Here is a 26,483-nt window from a genome sequence, read left to right on the forward strand (position 1 = left end):
CGTGCCACATCAAGCCCAAACGTAGGTTCTTCATAACCTTGGAAAAATAAAGGCGGCTGCAGTGAAACTTCTGGCATCCCGGGTGTTGCAACACTTTTGCATCCTCGTACAGCCTTGAGTGCCAGAGGCAGAACAGCAGGGCCGGGCTGGCAGCCGTCCGGTGCTGAGGGGCCGGCGGCAGCGCCCCGGGCGCGGGGCAGCGGGCGCAGCCGGGGAGGGCTCGCCCTCGCTTCCTTTCGACTCTGCCTTTCATCACGAAGCAAGGGGTTTGCAGCGCTGTTTATTCATTAAACGTGGCTCTGCCCAGCTCGCCGCCAGAGCCATTACATTTGCTTATGATACTCGGCGTTGCTGCCTCCGTAAGGGGGTTATTTCGAGGCTCCTCCGCGCAGCCCGCCCTCCCGCTCCCGGCGGGCCCCGAAACTAACGCGGGGAGCGAAGGCGCTCCGCGCCGCCAGCGATCGCTATCTCGGCAGAGCCCCGGGGAGCCCGGGACCTGCACTTAGTGCCCATCATTGAATTAAGCGGGGTTAACAGCCCAGCCGGAGCCGGAGCCGCCGCCGCCCGGGGCACCGAGGGCGGGAACGCGCGTCGCGCCGCGGGGCCGAGCCCGCAGCCGCCGGGGGGGCGGGAGAAGGGGCGGGGCACCTCCTACACCGCCCACATTGGATGGGCGCGGCCAATGGGGCGCGGCGGGGCGGGACAGGGGGCGGGGCGCGGCGGGTCGGCCCGCGCCCGGCGCCGGCGGTATTTACAGGGCGGGAGGCGCCGCCGCCGTGTCAGTGAGGCAGCGCCTGCCGCGCCGCGGGGACCCAGCGCCGCGCCCGCTGCCGCTCTGGGGACGGGGCCTCCCGCCGCCGCGGCGGGGTGAGGTAGAGAGCCCCAGCCGTTCCCCCTGCCCGCTGCAGCGGTGGCCGCGCAACGGCTGTGTCCGCAGGGGAGCGGCTTCTCGGTGCCGGGGCTGCCGGCGGCGGCTCGGCCGTGCCTGCGCTGCGGGCTGTGGCGAGCGGCGCCGCGCCGCGGGTCGGGCGGGCGGGTAAATGGATCGCCATTCCAGCTACATCTTCATCTGGCTGCAACTGGAGCTGTGCGCCATGGCCGTCCTGCTCACCAGAGGTGAGGGCGCGGCGGGGGAGCTGCGGACGGGGCAGCCGGAGGGGACGCGGGGTCGGCTGAGGCGACCTGGTGCCTGTGGGGACCCGCGGCTGAAGGGAACCGGGCCGTTGTTGGCGGCGGGGGGAGCTGCCGGGGCTGCGCCCTCCCGCCCTGTCCCGCACGGCCCCTCCCGCACGGCCGCCGGTCAGTGGGAGCGCGGGGAGCCGCCGTTGTCACAGCGGGAGCGGCGGCCCCGGGCGAGGGGCAGCCCTGGGCGAGCCCTGCCCCGGCCCGGCCCGGCCCCCGCCGGCCGCCCGGGGCCGGGGCGACCCTCCGGCAGCCGCCGTGCCGCGGGAGGCGGCGAAGGGGTACCTCAGCGCCGCGATGGTGTGCGACGGTATTTATTTATTTTGGAAGGAAGGCTGTAATTAACCCTAAATAACAGCCCTTGCAGCGTGCGGGGGGGGGAGCCCGCTGGCCCCATCAAAGCGGGCAGAACAGGGAGTGACTGAGTGATGTGAAGTCGCAGATACTGAAACTATGTGCCTGATAATGATATAATTAGGGGATCATAGACTTCTGGCTGCTGTTGACTTCAAAAGCTTTAAGAGAAGCCTGCAGTCTCTCCTGTAGCCATCTTGACTAAAAGCAGACATTTTTCTTTAATAGCTACATACAGTAACAAGAAAGAGGAGGGAACAGAAGGGCATTGTTCACTGTTTCAAAATACTAAATACCCTTTCTGGCCTTTTTGCATAGCACAGGAAGAAACTTTATGAATTGACAGAAATAGAGTTTTAATACAGTAATACAAAGTCCATTCTGTTTCACCGAAAACGTGGCTTTAATTAAAAAGCCGTCGAATTAACTTGATGACTGGCCTGTCAGATTTTGTTTATAAGATTGTCTTAGGTCAATAAAATGTAGAACTTTAAGCGTGATTATATAAACAGTTAAAATGGAAGTATGTGCGTTGTTTCACTTTCTTCCTATGCTGAGACTCATGAAAGGACTGTCAGCTCTGGGGCTGTTCCTTGTTTGCATCTTACTTTTTAACTCCCATACAGTGAGAAAATGATGAAAATTATTTTTTCAGAGAGGGTAAGGGGAAGACCTCCCATAGAATGCTTAGAAGATGATTGAGTCTTTTTTCCATAGCATGCTGGATTGACAGTGTGTGTGCGAATTCACGAAAAATTAGGTTACTTGGTCTAGAAGCCCAAGGGAATTGGACTGGAGACAGTGAGACACTCCATCATTTGGCTTCTATTAAGCAGAGTTATTAAAGAGCAGCGGGAACTTCAAGGCCTGGAGCCCGCAGTAGCATTTTGGGGAAAGTATTAAGGTAGGCTGAAGAAGGGAAGCTAACTCGTTTGGGGTGATTTTTAACATCTTTCAGAATACTTTTTAGGTATGAGGTGGTTGGAAGCATCATAAGAAGGGGTGGTGGCAGGGAAGCCTACAGATGGATTTTTTTTTTTTGAAGTGCAGACTGAGGAAGGAAGGCATCTGACAAGTCGGGTGATTTTGAAAGCCTTGGTCCCACTATGATGGGAATTACACCAGGCACATTAGAAGTAGTTTTAAGTCCACTCTTGTAAGGAAGGCTCTAAAATCTGGGTTCCTTCTAAACCCTGGATCGATGGTGCATTGAATTTGTTTGAGTTGCAACTTGCCTAGAAAGAGTAAGTTTTCCCTACAGCACAGGACACGTGTAATTTGTACCAGAGCAGTTTGGAGAGCACAAAATGAAGAGTTTTATGAAGGGAACTTTTTTATCGCTTCCTTCAGAAATTTTTGAGGTTTCCTGAGAGATTTTTCATAGAGCTGGTAGAGGATTTTCAGTCTAAGTGTTTCCCCTTTTGACCGCATGTTGGATTGCATGCAAAACTGGGGAGGGGCAAGGGGGAGCTTTTAACCTTGCAGTTTCACCCCATTTAATAACTTTACATTTGAGTTGAGAGACATTGACTCTGGTGAACAGATTAATTATAAACTGCACTGTTTCTGTTTTATAATACTGATAAAAAAGCCTTTTTGCATGAGTGGCTACTTAAAGAATTTTTCTTTTTCTGGAGAAAGTACAAATAGCTGCCCAGTTTCACACAGTAAAAACCTTCCTGACTGGTAGACTTAGATGGTAATGGTTCTGCTTAATAGCTTTATAAAGTGTTAGTTAAACTTTTTAAATTTTGGCACAGTATTGAGAGGTAATAAACAATTCGGCAGTTCTGATTTTTTTCATTCGTCACACAAATATTTAAACCTAGGATTTTTGTTGTGTGCTTATGTTCAGTTAAACGAAGTGTTACCTTTATAAAAACAGAAAGGTATTCCTGTAGCAGTGATTTAAAACATAGAAGTGACTTCCTTATAGGACCGAAGGTGTGCGTTGCTTTTAAAAGTGGGATTTCATTTTAAATGTGGTTTAATGCAACTGCTGCAAGTGAGTGGAAGTAGCTATAAAATGGTCGTTAGTTATTTACCTTGTGAAAAAAAGCCACTGTGACCTTCCTCGCCCTCCCCCAATCCCTGTTTCAGCGAAATGTTCTTGCTTTAATTCAAGGGACTATAGTACCAGTAATTAAACCAAGTGCCCCAAGGCATTTGCAGGGATTAAGGTTACCACGAGGTAGGCACTGTACAGTGATGGGAAGGAAACAACCCCTGCTCTCATGGATTTACGGTCTACCCCAAAACGGGCACTGCGTTTGGTTGTGCAATGCTTGTGGCTAATAAGAGTACCTAGTGAGGTGTCCTTAAAGGACCAAATTCTTATCTATCTTGCAAAATTTTTATTTTTTAGGTGAAATCAGATGCTACTGTGATGCTGCACACTGTGTTGCAACTGGCTATATGTGCAAATCTGAGCTTAGCGCCTGCTTCTCCAGACTGCTTGATCCTCAGAATACACATTCCCCACTTACACATGGCTGCTTGGACTCTATTGCAAGCACAGCTGATATCTGCCAAGCCAAACAAGCACAAAACCACTCTGGCACCACCACCATGTCCACGTTGGAATGCTGTCATGAAGATATGTGCAATTACAGAGGACTACATGATGTTTTGTCTCCTTCCAGGGGTGATACTTCAGGTAAGGCAAGGAAGCTTCAGTGAAGCTTCTCTTCTGGCCATTAGGCTGGTGGCAGTCAAAACCTTGTGTGTCTGCTATGGATTTAGCTGTTAATGAGTAGAGACACCAGAGGGGGAAGTGGATGGCTGGATGCAGGGGGGCATCTCAGCTGAGTAGCTTTTTTTGTCTGCATTAATATTGGAGGTCTGTCTTGCCAACTTGACATCACTTCTAAGAAGTGATGTCAGGGACATTCTTAGTTAAGTCAGCTATCAGGGTAAGAAGTTCCATGTTATAAACAGCCTTAGGAACTTATCTATCTCTTTATAGGAGTATTTTCCGTAGTTTACAGTATTGTGGAGCATGTAGCTGTGGCTCCTTAAACTTGTCAGTGTGGCGTTTAAAGGAGTAGCTTATATATAAAGCCAGTTGTTGATATTGAAATAAGCTTCCCATCTTTCCCCTTTGCAGGACAAGGGAGCAGATATCAACATGACAGCAGCAGGAATCTCATCACCAAGGTGCAGGAATTGACCTCTTCAAAAGAGTTATGGTTCAGGGCAGCTGTAATTGCTGTTCCTATAGCTGGTGGGCTAATCCTGGTGCTCCTTATCATGCTGGCCTTGCGGATGCTCAGGAGTGAAAACAAGAGACTGCAAGATCAACGACAGCAAATGCTTTCCCGTTTGCACTATAGTTTTCATGGACATCATTCAAAAAAAGGGCAGGTGGCAAAATTGGACTTGGAATGCATGGTGCCTGTGACTGGTCACGAGAACTGCTGCATGACCTGTGATAAAATGAGACATTCAGACCTCAGCAATGATAAAATTCTTTCGCTAGTCCACTGGGGAATGTACAGCGGACATGGGAAGCTGGAATTTGTATGACCGTTTATTTTTTAATCTGAGCTAAACTTACTCTCTGAACTTGTGAAGGCCTTTGGGTTCTGCTGGACAGGAGCACTTTATCTTAAAACAAAAACTCTCATAAGTAACTTTGAGAAACAAAGGACCTCTGCAAACAGAATCTTGGATATTTCTTCTGAAGGATTCCAAAAGTTGTCTTATTTGCACAGAGTAAAATACACTCAAATGTATTGTTTGCTTTAAAGTTGTGAAAGCAAAAATTAGAAGTTGTAGACACTGTCACCAGGGTTATCTGAACTGTAGGGAGCTGAGAACTGAGTTGTTATAATAAACTGTATGCAAGCTCCTATGTTTCCTGACTTACTGTAAAGATTTTTTAAATATATATATTTTGTCTGAAACTTGCTTGTGACTATTTGTTTTGGAAAATGCTTTTTTTGGGGGGTGTGGTGGGAAACAAATTGGGGTGGTATGCATGGTAATGCTGTGCATAACAATGAGATTCTGAAAACAAGAGTCTGTTTTCCTACTCTGTGAGGGAAATTAGGCGGTTATTCCAGAACAAGGGTGGCAGCTTTATTGTTTAACACTTGAAGTGGCAGTGAACCCACATCCTCAGTTCTTGGCTATTGCATTTTGCTTACAACCTGGGTGAATTCTTCTGCAGCTTTTGTGTGGTAACTACTTCTTCCTCTCTGTTAATGAAGTGGCTCCTAATTCTTTATAGCTAGTTTTCCTCCCTCACCTTACAGTTTCTTGTTTTTGTGATCTTTTTTACTTTTCTATCTTTTACTCTCAAATTTTTTTGGGGAGGAAGGAACCTCCAAAACACACCATCTGTTCTGCTATATATATATAAATTTTTTTCTTCTGCTGATAACCCTTGGGGCACAGTGGCAAACATCTGCCTTGCTCTTCTGTAGTGTAATTTGGTATCACATGCTGCTACTTTTTGTGTGGGACTGAAGAATCAACAGTGTACTCACTTTCATCTCTGGCTCCTCCTTTATGCTAGTCTTGCATAGTGACTTCTTCTCTGCCAGGATTTGTGTACTTAGTTGTTTCTTACTCCTTCAGCTAGTTGGCTTCACTTGATCATTCTACTTATTCAATGCCTAGTTGCTAAAGCCAAACAAAATCTCTGGATTATCCAAGGAGCTTACTCTATTTCTTTGCTTTATTAGACTTTGCATTAATTGACATAGATTTGCTTAAAAGGCAGACGGTGCATCATGGAAAAAGATGGGTCCAAAATGCTGCTGTGGGAGGTCGCTTTGGGATACGCAGCCTGAAATGCAAAGGGATGCAAGCAAGGGAAACCTGCCCCTCTCGGTCACAGGCTGGTGTTCCTGAAAGTACACTTAAACTATGTTGTAGGCTTGTTGCAGATAAGCTGGTCACTTGGCTGTGCAAACAGAGGTATCGATATTGCAAACTTGGCTGTATAGTTAAGCACTCATACTGGCTGAGTGCATTGGGAATGCCAAGGTCCCACTGTACCCGTGTTTGCAATACTGAAGCGTAGTTTAGAAGGGTTCGTTTCATCTGTGTACCTCAAGCTGCTGACTCTTACTCAAAGTGCGAGGAGAGTTGCTTTTAATGCAGAGAACTATGTTCTCAGATTTCTACCTTTTTCTGCTGCTAAAGTTTAAGAAATTATGTGGCTACAACTGCTGTTGGAATCTGGCCTGTGGTCTTCTGGCTGACCTTTCAGAGTGCTGCTTTCCTATAAGAGCTCTGCCCTTCCTTTGCACTGATCTGAAAGTCTAGGGCAGTTGTCTGCTCTGCCAAGCGTATTATTTTTGGGAATGAGTGGCTGGGAACCTGGTGCTGAAAGGGACAAACCTGAAACACTGTCGGGCGTAGCTGCACCAGTAGTTCTGATGACTAGATGAGTTAGAAGATCTGATGGCTAAACCTTCCAAGTGCTTTCTCCAGAAATCCGAGGGAGCGTGTTGTATAGTCATTTAAGCATCCTGTGACCTTCACCACTCATTTGCTGCTGATTTGAATACATAAGGGCCTATTTATGCTTGCCGTTAAAAGGCTACTAAGACCAGGACACTCTAATTGGCCCCTTGCTGTGGAGATGTTTTAAAGAATAAAAGAGATTGTTTGCTCTCCCCTGCAGTCCTGGGAGCAGGGCCATGGAGCGCTGGGGATGCGCTCGGGTTAGCAGCTGCCATCTCCTGGGGCTGTTGTTACCTGGTGCAGTATGTAGGGTTTAGGTGTGGTAGCTGATACGGCCTAGAAGTTTCTGGGCTGTGAGTCTTATAAGGATGAAATCTGTATTTCCCATTTATTGTAAAGCCCATATATTCAGGAAACTGTTATGAGCTCTGGTGTCTGTCTGGCAGCAACTATGTGAGTTATGGAACGAGCCCCAAATCTTTTCACTGAAACTGCTGACTGCAGAGTCCGAAGGGTGTCGGAGCAAGCCGTAGCCATCACTAGTAAATATTTCTGTGGTAGCTGCTTATATTACCTGCAGACCTCAGCCACGCCAGCTGTCCATTACAATTTTTAGAAAACCTGTATTTCCGTGACAAAGAGGGACCTTAGCGATATTCCAAGGGTTTCCCAGCTGCCAGGTGCCATACTGGCGTGGAAAAAGGCAATCCTAGACACCCACTGCATGCAACCTAGTGAGGTGGGGTACAAACATTAACAGCTGAAGAGCCTGGCTGGAGGCTGGAGGCCGAGGAGGTGAGACAGTGGCTATCTTTTTAAAATGCATTTGACTTAGGAGCCTGGATTTGTCATTGTGCTACGTGCTCTCAGATTTCCCTTGCAGACAATAACAAACACTCCTTTCTTTGAAACCGCTGCAAGCCCTGGAGCATAAGAAGGACAACCCTCTCTATTCCTAACTGAAAAAGTCTCTCGGATCAGAATAAATGAAATCAAACGTCCAAGATGTAATTTAGCTTCCCCCATGCCTCTCTCTTTCCCCAATTCTTTCCTCAAAACAATAATGGTTGTGGCTTTCCTTATGTCTGTGCTTCTCCCATCTTTGAGAGCCGCTGGGTTGGTATGTCTCCTCTTAACTCCTACTGAACTGATTCTATTAAAACCCCCTTACTCCACAGGGGGCTTGACCTTTTTCTGAAATACCAAATGTGTCTGCTTTGGAAATCACAAACTTCTCCTCCTCTAAAGAGCTTGTAAATCTGGTTTCAATATTGGGTGATTACAGGCTGTGCAGAGAGCTTGAAAGTAAGCAGCCACTTCTGGTAGCAGAGTGCTGGAGCTGGGCTGCCTGAGCCGAGCTGTGACTCTCATTTTTCACCCCAGTGGGTGTTTAGCGTAAAGCCACTGACGCCAGCAGATTCACTCTGGATTAGTGGTTGGGTGACTGGCCAGGGTCTGGTCGCAGGGCGGCTTACCTTCTCTTATCGGAACCCTGGAATCCAGTTTTTGTTGTTGTACAACCACTTGCTCTGTTGTAAATCCAGCCATCTCATTGCAAGCGGATGCTGCCCTGGAGGGCAAAAACCCAGGAAAGCCTGGGGAAAGAGCAAGGTTTTTACTTAGGGATAATGGATACATCTGCACCTTCCTTGGCTGCTGTCATGATCGTTAAAACAAGGTATGGACAGGGAAAATACATCGCTGGGCTGCCCGTGCGGGATGGGACGTGCCTGTTAGCTACTGGTCAGTGGGGTTCCACAGCAAATAAGTGGAAGCAAAATTTGGCCTTCTCATTGAAAAGGAGGGGGATAAGATTATCTCCCAAGGAAAAAAGATCTATGGTGAAAAAAAAGACCTCCACCATAAGATAGAGTTGAATGAGTAAAAGAAACACATCTCTGAAGGAGGCAAGGTTGTCTTTATTTCTTTTTTCAGATGCTTTCCCATGTGGAGAACAAAGGAAGCATGTTTGTTTTGTTCTGGTGGCTGGTCACTGCAGGAAAAAACTCTTTCTTGTTTTGGTTCTAGGAGTTACTCAGGGAAATGGTAATTTTGAATCTGTCACTGTATTTTATTTCTGGGGGAAAAAAAAGGTTGTGGAGAGGTGCTGTAAAATTACAGTTATCACTTGGGAGGGGCTCAGTGTCTCCAACATTATGAATTCTGGCTCCCTCTAAATAAACAACCAACCTCATTTTCTTTGTTTCACCTCTAACCCTTGTCTGCAGCCTTTACAATCCCAGGCGGTGAATCCTGAAGTAAAACAAACTGCAGGGGAAGGAAGCCAGGAGGGAGCCGCAGTGCCTGCGGATTAACAGAGCCTTCTGCTCTCCAGCCAACCTTGACAAAAGGATTCAATCCTGAATTGACCTTCAGGGGGAAAAGCCAAACAAAACCCACCTTGACTTGAACTTTCAAGACCATCGGAGTTTAATGCTCAGTTTGATGTCTCCTAAAGGGAGCAGGGAGTTAGAAATGCCAACCACCTGTCTTGCAAACCCAAATCCTAACAAGTTATCAGGAAATCTGAGCCCCAAAAGAAACGGCTTTGAAAAATTTAGGATTTGCTCATCACTGTTTCCAAGTTATCCATTGTTGCTAAAAGGGTCTAAAAATGTGCTTTTTCTTCCCCAGTGTGACATACATATAACATCCAGTTAAGCAAATAGTGAGTTCTGTCGAAGCATCAATATTTAGATGCAACTTTTCACTGAGTATTTCTGCCTGGAAGCAGGTCCTGCTCCACAGCCCAGCCCTGCTCTCTTCCCTATAGGTAGGAGGAAAGAGAACAAGTCAGCCCTGGCTTCTCAAAGAAAGACACTGGCATGAATTTAGAGTGGGACTTTCTTTTTTAAGAAGTTTTTATTAAAACTGGAGCATGAAAGTATTTTTCTCTTTCTAGTTATCACATTATTATAACACAGCAACGGCTGTGCAGTTGGGAAAGGCTAGTGAAATGTATTATTTCCTTCCCCTTGGCTGTCAGCTGCATTTAGAAAACACTAACTTGATACAGCTTGTTAAGAACGGAATCTCTGAGGACTTTCTTACCTATTAGATTAAACTTTCAGGATAGTGTCCGTGGAGCAGCAGGGGGATGAGCGCTTGCCTTACTTTTAATTACATTTCCGTTTTTAAAAGGAGAGCAACCAAAACCAAGTAAAGGTAGCATCATGATGCACTTGTAGCGTCCGGCTCCGACGGCGGCTCCGGGCGGCAGCCCGGCAGTGCCGGTGGGGTAGCCAGCGTGGCCACGGTGCGCCGGGCTGGTCTCTGCTTTTGGGATGGTTTCACGCCAACAGCCTGCGGGCTGCAGAGGTAAATCCCCTTCCTGTCACTCGGGAGAAAAATATTGGTGCAGTACATCTCCTCCGGGCGCTCGGCTGTGACAACAGGGAGGGGGGAACAGTGCGGGCTCAGGGTCCTGCCCAGGCTGGGCGGTGGGGATGCTTGTATTTGTGTGCAAATCAGGGCTTGTGTCAAGCAGGTTGCTTTGAAATGCTCAATTTGTTTAGTTCTGGCTGTGAAGTAGCTATTTCATCAGTGGAAGAAGATTTATTAACCAATTTTTTATGGCTATCAACAATGGCTTAGCTCCAGCAGGGTCCCCAGCATTTTTATGAAGTGCAGTGGGTTCCAGAGGCAGACGTGGTTTATATTGTTCTGGTATTTTAACCCAGTGAACTAAAAGGCCTCTATCCTGCACATACTTAAGGATGTGGATAATTCACTCCGGTCCCGGTGGGGGGTGGTTTGTCACAGGGGCTGGCAGGGGTTTGTTGAGCTCCACACTGGGCACCTGCAGTTGCAGCCGGCCCGTTTGCTGGGGGGCTGTACCAGGCTCGGGGGGTGTGTGTGTCCCTCCTGCCATGGCATTTGCTTTGTTAAAGCCTGGTGGGGAGCTTTGAGAGTTAATGCAGCAAAGCCAGCGTTCAAACACACTAACTGTGGCCATCGGGTTGGTGTTTTCTCCACAACGGTGGCCCGGCTGCCCTGGCTGGGGTGGCAATGGGGAAGTGAAGTCCCAGCTGGACACAATCCAGGGTCCAAATTAGCATGGATTTGTCAGGGGCAGACTTTCACCTGGCTCAGGAGCCTTGTCCTGGGCTGCAGCCAGCTCTTCCCACAGGTGGTGGGGGGGAGGAGCACCCCAACAGCGTGATGGAAAGGATGGCTGTGCTCATGGGGTGCTGGGCTGGCTCCGCTGCACCGTGAGACAGTGCTCAGGAGGGGGCACTTTTTAAAGGTTTTGAAGTCATACCTGGTTTAGCTTCCCAAACCCAAACCAACGCTCCCCAGCGAATCCACACCATCCCTGCCCTGTGCCTGTGGGCACCTCACCGGCACGTGAGCCTCGGGCCAAGCTGCGGCTTTATGTGACTTATTTCTAGCCATGGGGTGATGCATTTCCATTTGCCCCCTCCAGGCAGGAGCCTGTGCTCTCTCCTGAGTAAACAAGAGCAGCATAAAGCAGCAAGTGCAGCAGAGCGGGTGCTTCTGTAGCAATCTTGCTGCTGGAGGGATTGCTCTTTTCCATTTCTCTCTGCAAAAATTTCCATCACCTACAGTCTTTTATTATTTTGCACACAAGAAATCACAACATGATTGCTACACCTGCAGAAGACCAGCTCTCAAAGGCTACCAAGTGTCCAAAGCTGTGTGTTCAGCCGTAATTCTCTTCCTTCGCGCATGTGTGTGATGAAGAATGTTTTAATTACATGAACACATGCAATGTTTTTCCCACAAAACCCCCTCCTCAAATCTCACTCCCTGACCACCTGGGCCCCCGGTCTGGCTGGCTGCAATCTCTCCTCAGCTCCTCATCTAGTGGCCGTGCTCCTCTCCAGCTCCCTCCCTCCCCTGGATGCCTTTCCCCGACCTCTCCCCGCAGGGCCGGAGATACAGGGGGCCCTGCCTGCGCTGGAGCAAACTCTCCCTGGCAACAGGTACCGTTCCCAGCCTCCCTAGCTGTTATCAGTCTGCAATAACCTTTCCCTTATTTGATTTTTTTCCCTACGGGGACTGTAAGGGACAGCCACAACTAAGTTTCTTCTGACCCAATTCCACTTGCCTGCTTGCCAGCTGGGGGGTGGACAGGAGCGTGGTCCCCCCACGGTGGGGTCCTGGGTGGGCAAGTGGAGCCAGCCTCTGCCAGCCTCCACCTATGAGGAGCCTCACCTTGGGATGGGACAGGACAGGTCTGGATGACAGGGTCTTCCTTTTCATAAATAAAAATGATAAAACTAATTCTCTTGGAAGTGATTTTTCATGTAGCTTTTATATCAGAAGCTGACAACACTTTTTCCTGCATCAACAGATGACAGAAAAAACCTCTGCTTTTTGTTTGTAAGAAATGCACCAAATGTGGGACCTGCTCAGATTTTTTTTGTTTATTGTAATGCCAATGAAACTTGCCATAAGTTTTTCTTCTTAAAAACATCCTATACCAAAGCATTAAATTTCTAATTGTGTTTATAGGTTAGCCTTAAAACTTCTTTACAGCAGCTTTTTGCTGCAGGGTGGATTGGTTGTGGGGTTCTGTAATCTCTGCCTTCGTTATATGCTCCGTTATCTGTGTGCCAATTACTGCTGTGCTTTACTGACTGTGGGACAGTTTTTCTGTAGAAAGATTGTCACCCTTTACCTCTCTGAAATGAACTTCGTCCCTTTCTATCTGCTGGTGGCAATCAATGCTTCTGTCTTTCTCCTGCAAGAGAGAGGGGCTCCCCTCGGCCCTGGGGACTTCTGTGGTCCCGAACAGCTCTGACCCATTCCTCAGTCCCCCAGCCCTGCTGTCCTCACTGGTGACGTGAAATGCTGGTGATTCTGCTGGCATCTTGCGTCTTCCAGGAGATATTTTATGGCAAGTACCTTATCGTAGATTATGGCTGAACATACACAAGCACTCCTGGTGACCAGTGTAATCCACTCTTTACTGGCATAATTTGACTTTATTTTCTGTTTACACAGGGAGGCTTGGGTGGAGTGTTATGTACATGGTATCAGAGAAACAGTCTGCTCCACCTTGGGGCTGCATGCGTGCTGGAGCCAGTGCACCCGCTGCCCCAAGGGCTCCAGGAGCTCTTTGTACTCACAGAGCGCCTCCTCACGTGCAGGAGGCATGCGACTTTCTCCTATCAGCATCTTAGCAAACAGATTATAATGGCCTAGTAATCTTCAATACATGGCCAAACATTCAATGACATTTGCTGTTTTTAAATGGCAATTGATGAGCCTGACGTAACCGTCCTGTGTACAGCACTGAATGGGTGCCCCTTGAACATGAACGTTGTTATCGAAAGAGTGGATCTCTTCTGATGCTGCTCCCTATCTTCGTATTAATATTTGGTCATTCATGAACAATTTGCAAATTTGTAATAAGTAATGAAATACCCTAGGAACTGTTTGCTCACAAAGAGTTTCCAGAGTATTTCATTACATATGACAAATTTGTAAGTAAGTAGGTGCCAGTATTGGGATTCTTGAGTTGTCTGCTCTTGAGAAAAGTGCTGCTGCAGGACAGATGACCTGGTGTATGCTTAATCGCAGCTGGGGATGCTTTCAGTGGATTTTTGTCCCAGCACCATTTGGTAGAAACATCCAACAGCAAGATTACAGGGGTCTGCTACCTATATGATTCAGTGAAAATGAATCAGAAATACAATATACAGGTATCGTTTCCAGCCTTTACTTAAGTATCTTATCCCTCTGATTTCCTCCGCAACCAGCCAGTTTTCTCCTTTGAGTAAAAGTTGCCCATCTGGACTTACAGATACTTAAACCCACCATTTCTTGATCTTGGGGATTTTTTTTCCAACAGCTTTCTAAAAAGCTATTGTTGAATCGCAGTAATTGGAGAGTAATTGCCATGAAACACTAGGTTTTAGAACAAGACAGTGGAGTCCTGCCAGAGAAAGTCACTAGGAGGTTTTGCCTGGGCCAAAGTGGAAGGATTTGGCACAAAAGGAAGATCAGAGCATGCAAAATCTATTTTCTTCCCTGTAAATAGTCCCAACTGTAGCTGTAGTAATAAGTAAGCCCCTTGAGGTGTGATGTGTAAAGAGAGGGATAGCGTTATCAGGACTATCTGGATGCTATGAAAATTAACAGAAAAAGCAACAGATGAATCCATCCCAGCATGGATGAGTTGGCTTCCAGCCTTCTGCACCCATGTGGGCAAGGGTCTGACAAGTTGGCTGCAGCCAGCATTAGGAAGCATATGGGCTTCATCTCATTACATACAGCTCTTTGATGATGCTGTATTACACACACATAATGTCTGTGGATTTGGTGTGTTTGTGCCTCGTGGTGCTTAGTGTTTCACAGGTGCTGCAGCAGGCATCTCCCCCCAAAGCTCCCAGCTCCCAGAGAGGGGCAAAGCCATCACCAGAGCTGGCTGCATGGTGGTAGGAGCTGCGGTGTTACCCAGCACAGGCAGGCTTCTCGCAGCAAGATTTCAGCTCCTTAAATGGTCCATCTTGCAGGCAGAACACAGAGCTGAGCTTAAACCTGGAATGAAATGCCTAACTGCAGGCTGAAGAGGCTGGCAGCCTGTGCTCAGGGCCAGCCTGGGTCAGGTTGCCTTGCTAGGGCACTGTCACCATCACTGTCACTAAACAGTCCTCTGGGTTTTGCATAAGTGAAAGCTTGACTGAAGGTCTCCTGTCTCTCAGGAAAGTGTTCTGCTTGCTGGGTTTTGGGTTATACATATTCTAAAATACATAAAAACATGTGTTTATAAAACTTATAAATAAAATTGTCTAAGTCTTCTAGATGAGGCTGGAATTATGTAATTAATTTACATATCGGTACTATATAATTGATTTTATAATTGTGTAATGTTTTATATAATTAATAATATAGTAAAACCTGAGTTATCTGAGTGTCCTGTCCAGCTGACTGCACATTCACCCTTTGCTCTTCTCCCTGCTTCCTGTCACCAATCTGTATGTTCTCCAGGTAGGGAGAAGAATTCATGCCTCAAGGACTTTCAGGTCCATTCCAGACATAAGCTGCAGATTCCCACTAAATACATCAATGTGCAATGAAACCTGCATATGTACAAGTATGTGCAAGGGACTATAGGTATGGGGGCATGTACACACAGAAGTGCTTCCCAGGCAAGGACGTGTGACAGCAGCTGGCTCTCCAGACCAGCCTTTGAGATGCTTGATGATCCTACCAGGAGATGTATTTCCAAGGGTGCTGTGTTTCTGGGCTATGTCCTTAGAGATGTCATCCCTACAGCTGATCTTTCCAGAGCCAATGGGGACTTCTCCAGGGCACTGGGAAACAATCTGCTTTGTGTTGTGGCAGTGCTTGCTGCCAAGGGTGGACCAGTCCTCTTCTGTAGACAGGTTACAGAAAGTTTTCCCCAGAATCTGCACCAAATCAGAAATGCCTCCTTGGAGATCCCTTCCTTCTTCTCCCACCGGCCAAGAAATGTTCACACTATTTCTTAAAAATAAGAAAAAAGACTTAAAATGCTGCTCTAAAACTATGTGTGTGAGGGAAAACCCCTACTTGGCCAAAGGAGGAAACAGTATAGACATAGCAACAATTACTGCTAAGCCTGTTTATGTTTGTTCTCCCCAAAACACAAAGAATGGGAGCAAAGACAGTTAGTCACCAGCCGCTGGTGGGGCAGTGGAGGCTGATGATTCACGCTGCACTCAGCTCTGTCCCTGGAAAGGTCTCTGCCAGCACCTGGTTCGGGGCCAGACTGCGGCAGCTCCTGCACCTCTCCCCTTGGGGACAGTGGCCCCAGGATTGGGGTGCTACAGGGGACCAGGTGGTGGTCCTACCACCCCTCCAGCCCCTGCTGTGCTATGGCATGCTCACCCATATGAAGGGATGGGATTGCTTTTCCCCGGCATCTCTCTGCTCCCTCTGGGTGATGCTGTGCTGGTGTTCCAGTCGTGCTTCAGCTGTGTGGAGGATTGGGCCACTGCCTCACTCCTGTCCGAAACATTGTAGCTGCAAATGGCAGAGGTCTAGAGAAGCAATCACGCACTCTGGAGGAAGGGATGTGGAGGAGTATTTCCAGCCTGCTGTCTATAAAGTGAATTTTAAAGAACTTGTTCCGGTTGGTGACTGGGATGACTCCCAAGCAGATACATCTTACCTGAGACTTTCCTGCCTACTGAGTGTGCAATGTTATCATGTGAGCATCTTTTGAAACCTCTCTGATTTCTCTGCTTTGCCCCCTCAAGGCAAACAGATGGAAGTCTAATCCTCTCCCCTTAGTGTCTCTGGATTGCTAAGCCTTTGTCAAAATGGAGCCTGAGATCTTAAAACCTAATGCTTTTTCCTAGATATTGAGATAATTGCTATGGGCTGGACACAAGGAGAATAAAGAAGTCAGGCTAGGCAAATGGGAAATGGCAGCAAGTGAGAACTAGATAATGGAAAAAGTAATACAAAATTATTTTCTTCATGTCTCCATATAATGATTTGTTGCTAGGACAAATGGAAATGAGCTTAATGGATTTTTCTCTGCTCTGAAGGTTTGAGAATAGGTGAATTGATTTTCTGCCAAATAGGGGAAGAGTCTGGGCATTTCCTACCCAACGAGATGAGAGAAAAGCAAAACAAAAGAACTAAGGAGTATTTCCCTATTCCAGATTTCTAACAGGTTAGGAAGTAGTGCAGGTGGACATAGCAAAAACTGGGGTGAGTCTCTTCCAGCTTGCTTCTTACTGAAGAGCAGTCAGGTGTAAGGCACACGCAGCCCAGTACAGAGGGGAAGCAAAGCTTCATTGGTTTGGGTTGGATCATCCTTAGCTACGTATGCCATGGCTGGCCTGGTCTCCTATTATTGATGGCCTTTTCTACAGGGGGATGCTGAAGGAGCTGATGTCCCTTCCAGCCATGCTCTGAGGGTGCTGAGGTCCTTCTACAATGGCTGTTGTGCTGGGGATGGCTTTTTTCCTCAGAGACTGTTCGGAAAGCAGAGGCTCTTCACAGTGTGCCTGTCAGTGTGTGCTCACACCTATATGGGTGTACAGAAGACAGAAGAAAAATAAAAGCTATGCAAATGATTTTACTTTCCAGGCCAATTTGCTGTACAGATTTTATTATTGTAAATCTATTATTTGTGCAGCCCTTGCTATCTGAAAAAAGTAGATGACTGCAGATGAATGTAAACTGATGCTTTCTCCTGAACAGGAAGAACAGCTGTCCTGGAGATGCTTGGTCAGATACGTGTTGCAGCAAACCAGCTTTATGGCATTGACTTCAGCAAGGCAACGCCAATCTCTGCATCTCAAGCTCTACGAGTGGGCATTTCCTTATGTGTCATGGCTGTGGTTTTATTTAATCCTTGCTGTACGGAGTCAATAACAGGAAGACTCTTGTGACATTTTTAATTGGCAGCCAGAGATCACATGGTTGCAGAAAATGTCTGGTGTGAAACCACCTCTTGAGAGCAGTGCCTGTGCAGAGGGAGAGAGAGGGGAAGGTCCTTTCATCTCTGGGTCCCCAGACAGGAGCTGCATGCCACCTGCCCTTTGGTTTGGTGATAGAAGCTTGCCCCAGTAAGATCCTCAGGATTTGGCTGTCTATCCCCATCATGAAACCATGAGAGAAGTGGGAGCAGCTAATTCAAGTATTTGATGATAATATTAGCAGGGAGGGTATTTTGTTGGACGGAAAATGTATGGTTGTCCCTTTTGAATTGTATGTACAATGTGAAGTATTGTCCTGTGTCACAGGAGCAGCTTATGCACAGCTCCCAGGTAGATCAGTCCGAGCAGTGTAAAGGCAGAGATCAAACATAGCTTTTCCCGCATTGACTTAATGAACATTGCAGCTTGAGTCAACCATAGCACACACAAAAAAATTAGAAGGCAAACTACACAAACGATCAGTGATGCCAATTACAGTTCTCAATGAGGGAGATAATAGCAATGCAAGAGAAAGTAAATACTTATTAGCTCTAAGGAGCATCCTGTTATCTGTATGAAAAATAAACACATTTATCTAGGCATCACCTTAATGGCTCAGGCTATGAAGAGGCGGTGTGCTTACTTCACCCAGACATTGGCATGATTTATCACGTCTGGTAGAAAACACAAGTAGCTGTGCTGTTGTTAATGAATGTGAAACTGGTCTGAATTGCCAACTGGACCTTAATATTCACCTCAGCTTGTGCCAGGACACCAGCCTGTTACCTTACAGCTACAGCAGGTGTTAAGTATTACTCAGCAATATACTATACATTATATATGTAATATGGTACATTACACAAACACCCACCCTCCCCCCGGCCATCTGTAGCCCTTTTGAAGATCTCATAAGCCCTAGTGCAAAGTCAATGGGCACTTAGTTTAAAGGTAGGTAGGACGTGCTGGGGGTCTCTGGAGCCAAGATGGCACAGGATTTGTGTCTTTCCTTTGAGATCCACACAACAGTTTTGCTGAAAGCGTTTGGAGGTGCTAAAAATCCCAGTGGTTACATGGTGGGTGGCAAGTGCTCAACACCTCTGGACATCAGGCCAGGCATGTCCTCACTGGCTACCTCTCTTCAACCATCTCCAAATGATTCCCCAATTTATTGCCACTAAAGACTTCAGCCCTGTCTCAAAGACTCTCCATTAATAGCATAATGAACTGATACAATGCCAAGTCAAAGGATTCAGAGCTAGTGTGTAGTAAACATAAACATATGTTTAGTGTTGGGTTATAAACTACTGTAGCCAAAGTGGGCAAGTGTTATAAACTTCAAACACGAAACAGATGCAAGTTAATTAGAGGCATGAAAGTGATGACAATAGAAGTGAGCTGTAGCAAGGAAACGAAATGTTAGTTTAGGCAGACGTTGCTGCAGCTCTGCCTTACACTGAAAATGCCTTTGGTCTCTGCTGAAGATGGGAAGGCATAGACATATTTTATCGGGACAGCCAGGCACATTGCCCATATGCCAGAAATGTAAGTCACTGCTACGAGTGAATGCTTAAAGGAAACTCAATCTGGCAGGCTTTTGAAAGCTGGGAGTTAGCTTGCCACAAGGTTCGCTGTGGCTGAAGCTGGACAACAACCATGTGAAGGTCCCGAGCCCTGTGTCAATACACACAGTGCCCAGTGTGGCCATGGGGAAGCAGATGTTCGACAAGTGTGGGCGTCCCCTGGGAGAGGGGAACTGTGCTCCCAGGGCAGCGCTGTGGGGTTGCAGCCCTCCTGCGGCTCAAGGGTTCAGGTCTGCCCTTTCCCTCCAACTTCCCAGCCCTTGCTTCCAGCCAGGAGAGACCTTCAGCCCTGGCCAGCAGCTGTTAGGTACCCAGCTGGTGGCTTGAGCCCCAGTAAGGATGCAGAAATGCTTCACCAAGACTAGGCAACCCCAGAGACCACAGGGCTGTCCGTGGTCCCAGGGGATGCAGTCTGTCCCTGCCTTGCTCTTGGCTTTCCTTCTCCCTATCACTGTAGACAACAGATTTAGTGACTCTCTTCTTGCCAATAACTCTTCTCCCTAGATGCTTATAGTCTGCCCATCTAGCATCGGAGTAGCCCTAAAAGCAGTTGTTTGGAGCAGTCAGTGCTGTTTTATTAGGGTCCTGTGAGCTGGTGTCCTCCAGGGCCATGCAGCTTTCCATGGCTTGCATGGAGACTATGCAAAAAGAGAGGTTTCTGGTGTTGGAGGAAAAAGAAAAAATCCCAAATAAATCCCTAAATAACAGGAGCTCTGAGGTAGCTACAGAAGTCTTGGCTGTGTTTGTACCCTTAGTCTCAGATGAGCAAGCATGAGTGTGCCTCTTAGTCCTGTGAAAGGCTGTGCTCTGACGCAGACAGACCATCTTTGTGCTGCTCTGATGTTCTGCTCACCAACATTTTCTACACCTCTGCCTCAGACAGACTTGGGAGCCAAAAGGGCTACCCACAAAGAAGATGGTTTAAAATAGCTTTCCTGACAAAAAGGGCATTGCTGTTCAACTTCTCTTTTCCTGCAGCTCTTACCCGTCACACCAGTGCTGCTGGATGCTGAGCCTCTGCACCCACCACTCCTGGGGCCAGGAGGCTGCTTGGACCTCTGCTGCTGGGGCACTGCACCCCCCTGCCCTGCCTGCTCAGCCCACGTGCATCACCATATGCCTGCAGTGCCTTGTCCTGCCATCACAGAGCCAATGGAGCAGAGAGGTTCACCCTGGCATTTGCCAAGCCTGCCCAGTTCAGCCCAGTGCCCTGGCACCCCCCATGCAAGCCAGGGCCTTGGAGAGGTACCTGAGGGATTTGCAGCAGTAAAAGTCCTCTTCTAAATGAGGATTTCAGGTTGGGGCCTGAAACTGTAGCAGTTTGGAAAGCACCCAGTGGCTGTGCTGTCAGGGAGTGCTCACAAGCAGTAAAATAAAACCGTTGCCTAATTATAGTTTCACCAAGGGGCACTGTAATGCTATGATATTAGCTCCTTGCATATAAACAGCTATGGGCAGGGGCTTGCCAGCAGTACTTGTACCTCCAGGAGATAAACAGGTAACGGTATCACAGTGCCGCCATCCCGATGGTAGACTGCTGCACGGCAATGAAAGTGACCGTACAGGCACATTTACTCATTCTGTACCAAATCACATGTGACTGGGGCAGGGATTACACCCAAGTGTTACCCAGCCGTCCCTTCACCAGGGGGAAAAAACTGTGACTGGGAATGAACAGACCATGGCAGAGCAACGCAGGAACAAAAAAGGGGCTTCCCACCATTTGTGGGAATTTAAATTAAAACAAATGGTAAAAAAAGCAGCAGCCCAGGGAAGGTTGTAATTACTCTACAATCAGCTATTCATTTAACAAAATCACACACCGGCAGAGTGCTAATAGGAGGGTCTTGGCTGGCAGAGGGGTGCAGATTAAAGTGGGGAAGCTCAGATGTTGTTGATATTTTTATTTGGGGAATAATTTTCCCCTTTAATTATTTTAGACAAGATGATTAAAAAAAGAAAAAAAAGAAAACCAGATTGCTGCAAATGGCTGCATGTGGGGGGAGTCAGGGAGGTGTGCTGGTGGGAGTTCCTGTCCATGCCGGGGCCAGGTACCGCATGGTTCCGTTGCTGCCCTGGCAAGAGGTGGGCAGGGTGTGCTGCAGTGCCCGGGTTAGCTCCGTGGCACAGGCGTGGGCTGGCCAGGGTGAGACCCTTCTCCCCCTCCATGCTTGCTCTAGGAGGACACGCCGTGAGTGAGTGGAGAGGAGAGACAGCAGACGGTCATCTCAAAATTCAGACTTGCAAGAATTTCTGATGCCTTGAGCAAATACTATAGATTTGTTGCAACCTTCAAGTCTCAGGGGTAAAAATAAATAGTTTTGTTAGAGCTTCCAGGTCTGTGTGTGTTAAGTGAAAGACTGCAGCAATGTCACCTGTGACGAAGCACTGCCATACACGGAACCGTTAAATGGGGCTCCTTGCACAAGGAAGTGTTACTCACATGGGCAAGGAAAAGGACTGGAAATACTCTGCCACAACCATGCAAGGTCATATTTCATTTCCGTAGTGTTTTCTCTCCCCAGGAGGCAGCTGGCAACCAAAGCAAAACTCCAGTCTCTGAAGAATTCCCTTATTAAAGATTACCCAGCTCCCTTGCTGCTCCAAGATGTCTCTTAGGAACTGCTCAATTCACTCAGAAGGTATTTTCCTTTGTGTATATGTGGGTTTTTTTTTAATTTAAAAATATCTTTGCCCTTCCTACCATCCCTCCAGGTCAGGATAGATGTTCTCTGACATAAAAAGGGGTTTTAGCATGTTGAATTAAACCTCCCTGACTTTGAAGAAAAGCGTCTGCAGGGCCAAGATAATTAACTAGGCTGATTTGGTGACATACCTCCCTAGTATATTCTCAGCAGCAGTGCCTGCTACAGAGCTTTGATAACTGTGGCTGGACACCCCACAAAGTACGACACTTTAATCACCTTTCAGGACCTTTTTCTATCAACCCTACCTTATTATTTGTTCTTCATTTTTTCTTCTGTGCTCTCCCAGCTTAGGAGAGCTATTAGGCCATTTTCTATTAAAATGTTGAAGTTTCTCCTTGGTCATAACTGAAGCATGCGGTCCTTCAAACATTCCAGGATCTAGTGGTCCTGAAAAATACTTCTGTGCTGCCCTGTCCCTCAGTGGTGGTCTATGATATGTGTGTTATTTTCCCTACACTTTGAGGGAGAAAGGCATGTGAACAACAGCCAGTAGAGATAAGCAGCCCTGGGACCTGGACTGACAGTCTGAGGGGGTCAACATGAACAGCAACCTAGATACTGCTTTTTGGCTTGTATTCCCCTTGGCATTCTTCATGTGACACTCAGGCTCTTCAATACTCTCAGGTTTTGGCCTTCCTGGGTTTCTTTTTTATTTTCATGGAAGAAACAAGCACGGCCAGGTGCTGCCCGTCTCTCCCAGTACTAGCATTAGCAGGCTGCAGGTTCAAGGCAGGCCAAGGAGGTGGTTCTCCATGAATTAAGCAGTCAAGCTGTGGAGGTCCTTGCTGCAGGGACAGTTGTGATTAGACATGCTCAAACGGTGATTAGATACGCTGGTGGAAGAGAAATCCCTTGAAATAAATGGACGCTGCCTCCAGCTCAGGACATGCGTGAGTGGCAGATTACTGGGGGCTGGTAGGCTGTCCTGGAGCAGGAGCTCTGTGTGTCCACTCCTTCCTGCATCCCCTCCTGGTGATGGCAGGGGATGATGACCATCCTAGCTGGAACTAAGGTCTAACTCTGCAGGGCCCCTCTCTTACCCACAGCCCTTGCTGAGAGTCCCTGTTGCCCGTTTAATCCCTGGAAGAGGACAGGTTTAATCATATACAGCTTTTGTATGTAACCAAACCAAGAGCAGGTTGAGCAGAGCTCTGCTCCTGCTCCAGCTGATCTTGCCTGTTATTGTGGGGCTGAGGCCACGGCTCAACCAGCTAAACAGGCTGGGCTCAAAATTGACATGACACAACAAAAAAGCCCAATGGACTTCAAAACCAGATTCAAAATCAGTTTGCCAGGTGGGGTAGAAGGGGGCTCTAGCACGAGCAGAGCTGCACTGTGACAGCTTGCTCCTTTTCCCAAGGCCTCTGGCAGTGGCCGAGGCTCTCCCACTGAGCCAAAGAGCTAATCTGTCCCTGCTGAGAGCCAAGGATGGGGTGCTGGCACTACCTGTGGGGCAGCCAAGGGGTGAGGAGCCCCAGGGCTACCTTGACTTCATTCTCCAGGGTGGATAAAAGCTGTCCTGGTCTCACAGTGCTCAGTGTGAGGGCAACATATGGTGCCTTCCTGGGCTGGCAGGATGGACTCTGGCTTGGTTAGCTCAGCTCCTTTTGGACAAATGCAAATATAGTATTTCTGGTTCAGGTTTATTAGGCTTAACGCCACTGGTAGATGCAACATGAATAACCGCTTAACACAAGATAAAGAGTTTAGGATGGCATATCAACTTTGAAGCCATCTTGCTAGCTTTTGCCAGTTTAGGATTAGCTTTTATCTTATTTCAATTCAATTTTCTGTGTGATCTAATGCTTTTTTTTAAAATGTGGTAGAAAAAGAAACAGCAGTTGCCAGGTTTTGCACATGGTTCTTAGTCCTTCAGTGCTATTAGTCCACAGTTAATGGATGTGAGCTGTATGGACCTAAAGTACAACCATCTTATGAAAAGAAACCGATATGAATGTACTCAGGCTGCAGTGTTACATCCCTCTTACCTGCAGTTTGATAAGTTTTGTTGCTTTGGAAGAATCGACAGACTTCCTGACAGGTCTCAATTTAGTCCATCACCACCAATGGGAAAAATGCACAGGTCGTACAGAGTCTGCCCAAACTCGGGCAGGGCAGCTGTTCTCATGGAGGATGCTGTGGAACTGAGCTTAAGAGTGTGTACTGGGAAAGAAAATAACATTACCTCCCCATAAGACAATAACATTACTTGGTCTTGATCTTACTGAATTTGCTGTAATGGTGACTAACTGGTATGTTTTTAAAAATACAGATTTTTTTTTTTCATTTGGAGAAATATGGAAAGAGTAATTTTAAATTGCTTCCATTTCTTTGTATGACAGTCTGAAAACTTAAATGACCAAACTCATCATGACTAGATTTAAAAGCAGCCTGACTAGGAAGAAGCCATTTTATCTCCAGCTCATTCTTATGAATGCCTGTAGCAGTGAAACCCTCTGCTGTGCAGCTGTCCCTCCATGGGCATCCCTGGAGCCCCCACTGCCTCCTGCCAGGTGCCTGAATGCAGGCCAGAGTGATTAGGGGTCCTTCCCAGTCTAGCCAAGTTTATGCATACAGGATCTAGACTCAGCAATGGGACTAGGTGGCACGCTGTTTAACTTTTAGTTACTTGTTCAAAACAAAAATGACTTTAAAAAAGTCCTTATTAGTATGAATCACTGCTGAAGGAATATTCTGCGCAAGTTGCCTTTTATGTCCTGCATCTCCCCAGCAGGCTGGCCTTTGGTGCACATTTCTAAGTAGTGTTTGACTCCAAATGCTCTGTTTCTGCAGAGAAAGAACACCACAGATTTGGGCAGCATCATCTCTTGCTTACCAGTGGGGTTTCAATGGTTGCCTGGACGGAGTTGCCTCCAGAACTGCACAACTCAGATTACCATCCAGGTTCGTGTTCCCCACCCATCCCTTTCTCTCTTCTGATGACAAGGGTATCAGCTGTATCATGGCTTTTGTCACTTGGCTGCTTGCCCTTCAGGCATCACACCTTTCTACAGCTACTTCTAGGTTGTCATCAAATGGGTCACAGACACTTCTGTGCCAGACTGGGTTTACGCAGCTAATGCAGAGAGGCTCCACAGCTCAGTGCCATTTCTACCCGATGGTACACCTGCACCAACTCTGGCCTAACATGAATGCCAAGAGCTGAATTTGGATCTGCTGGCTAAGGCTTTGATATAATATTTACTGTGCAATAAATCTTCTCTGATATAAACTGAATGAAAATATTCTGCCTGGCTGAGTGTAAGAGGACATATTCTCTGCACAAACTGTGTTAAGCTTTGACTTAGAGTCTAATAGCTCTTAATGTCTCTCCTAAGCTTTCCTGTTGGATGTTTGCATCATTTCAGGAGAACATGAGAGAGTATTTAACTGAAAGATCTTTGAGAGATTTCAAGGCTCCAAAGATCAGCTGACTTCTACAGGGAAAAAAAGAGTATTTAAAACCAAAGCAAGGGTTACTCTGAAGGTTCATTCTTTATTTGAAGACAGCTTAGGAATGATTTAACAGGGTTAACTTCAGAAAGAAATCTCCTGAAGTCCTCTAGGAGACATATTTTTGCAAGATTGCCAGCTAGTTTATAACTGAGATTCCTCATGCTCCGTAGGGGTAATTACTGCAGCTGGGTTGGAAAGACTTCAGTATTAAAACAGCAGTCAATAAGCTACTGAACACAGGCTAAAATCCACAAGGAGATTCTCAAAGCCTGGGCTGATTAGAGCAGAATAAATCTTGGACTGGATTACCTGTCCATGCCTTAATGTCTCACACTAAGGGGGATACGGTACAAAATGGGGTAGGCTGGTGTGAGTGGGTCATGCATTTTATATAAGAAATGAGCGTTCCTTTTTCTGGGAGGTTGCCTGAAGAGTCACTTAAAGTGAAAGCCAGAGGTAAGGAATTCAGCACCAAGTTGTGTAATATTCAGTAGCAGCATAAAAAAAAAAAAAAGAAAGAAAAAAAAAAGGAAAACCTTTCTTTCCCTGCCAGCCATGAATTCCTTTAAGCAGATATAATGTCCTCAAAGCCACATAGGCCAAGTGACATCTTTCTAGCAATGCTTCTTGGGCAGTTCCTTACCTTCAGTAAACTCAAAAAAAAATCCACATGCTTTAAGGCCTGTTGTCTAGGTGGGTGCATGGAAAGGTGCCTTAGCTTGCACTCCTCCATGGGGTGTTGCCCAGTTCCGTCCTTCCTGCCCCGTGGGGCAAGGGTCTGAGGGAGCTCGCAGGCTCCCAGGCTGCTGGGGTGGCCACATGCCTCCAGAGGGGCTTCACAAGGGGCTGCTTCAATGCTCTTCTCCTGCTCTCAGTCAAATCCTCCTGCTGTGAGTTTTCCAGCCCTTCACGTCCTTTACCAACAGCGGGGCTTGGCGTCCCTGCCATGGGCATAAAGGTATATTCTTCCTCCTTTTGATTCAAGGTGGATGCAGGGGGTGAAAAGGAAAGGGACATGTTATGTCAGGAGCAAACACTGCCATCCCTGCTGTGCTCAAGGGCTGCCTTTGATTCACAGGCTGGCTCCAGCTCAAGCATCATTCAGGTCACCTTCACGCTGCCTCTGCCACTGACCTCAGCAACCGCCAGAGTGGCGAGGACCCTGCGCCTCATGTGCACCAGCTACCTGGCTCTGCACTGCAGGCAACCCTGCGGTGAGTGGATAAACAAAGGACCGTTTCATCAGCTGTGACCTCCTGGGTGGTTCTGCGGTTCTCAACATATTTTGTCTTGCACATGAAGGAAAGAATGATCTCTTGGGGATGTATACAGCCCCATCACTGTGGCAACCGAACACTTCATTAGGATCATGAACTTCTTTATCCTCATAGACATGTCGTAAG

At 47.3% G+C, this 26,483-nt stretch overlaps 1 protein-coding gene and 1 long non-coding RNA gene across 4 annotated transcripts; both read left to right on the top strand.

Moving 5' to 3' along the window:
- Positions 1-759: 759 nt before the first annotated feature.
- BAMBI (BMP and activin membrane bound inhibitor) lies at positions 760-5,441 on the top strand. Its single transcript, XM_064444887.1, has 3 exons — positions 760-1,116; positions 3,902-4,192; positions 4,643-5,441. Exons 1-3 carry the CDS (start codon positions 1,041-1,043, stop codon positions 5,059-5,061), a joined length of 786 nt encoding a protein of 261 aa, XP_064300957.1. The 5' UTR covers positions 760-1,040; the 3' UTR covers positions 5,062-5,441.
- A 2,939-nt stretch (positions 5,442-8,380) lies between these two features.
- On the top strand, positions 8,381-24,987 carry LOC135312115 (uncharacterized). 3 transcript variants are annotated; one of them, XR_010371775.1, is made up of 4 exons: positions 8,381-8,629; positions 21,442-21,558; positions 24,418-24,528; positions 24,639-24,987. It is a non-coding gene; the product is annotated as an uncharacterized LOC135312115 (long non-coding RNA). The 3 variants fall into 3 exon arrangements; XR_010371774.1 differs by lacking the exon at positions 8,381-8,629 and adding an exon at positions 10,038-10,269; XR_010371773.1 differs by lacking the exon at positions 8,381-8,629 and adding an exon at positions 10,807-11,897.
- The last annotated feature ends 1,496 nt before the right edge of the window (positions 24,988-26,483 follow it).

This window comes from Phalacrocorax carbo, chromosome 2 (assembly GCF_963921805.1).
Source record: "Phalacrocorax carbo chromosome 2, bPhaCar2.1, whole genome shotgun sequence".
Lineage (NCBI taxonomy): Eukaryota > Metazoa > Chordata > Aves > Suliformes > Phalacrocoracidae > Phalacrocorax > Phalacrocorax carbo.

What these genes read in the sequence shown, in the direction of transcription:
- BAMBI (XM_064444887.1), top strand. Translation starts at nt 1,041, where the DNA reads ATGGATCGCCATTCCAGCTACATCTTCATCTGGCTGCAACTGGAGCTG. An exon ending in GGCCGTCCTGCTCACCAGAG is followed by an intron (nt 1,117 to 3,901) that starts GTGAGGGCGCGG and finishes TTTATTTTTTAG; the next exon opens with GTGAAATCAGATGCTACTGT. An exon ending in TTCCAGGGGTGATACTTCAG is followed by an intron (nt 4,193 to 4,642) that starts GTAAGGCAAGGA and finishes TCCCCTTTGCAG; the next exon opens with GACAAGGGAGCAGATATCAA.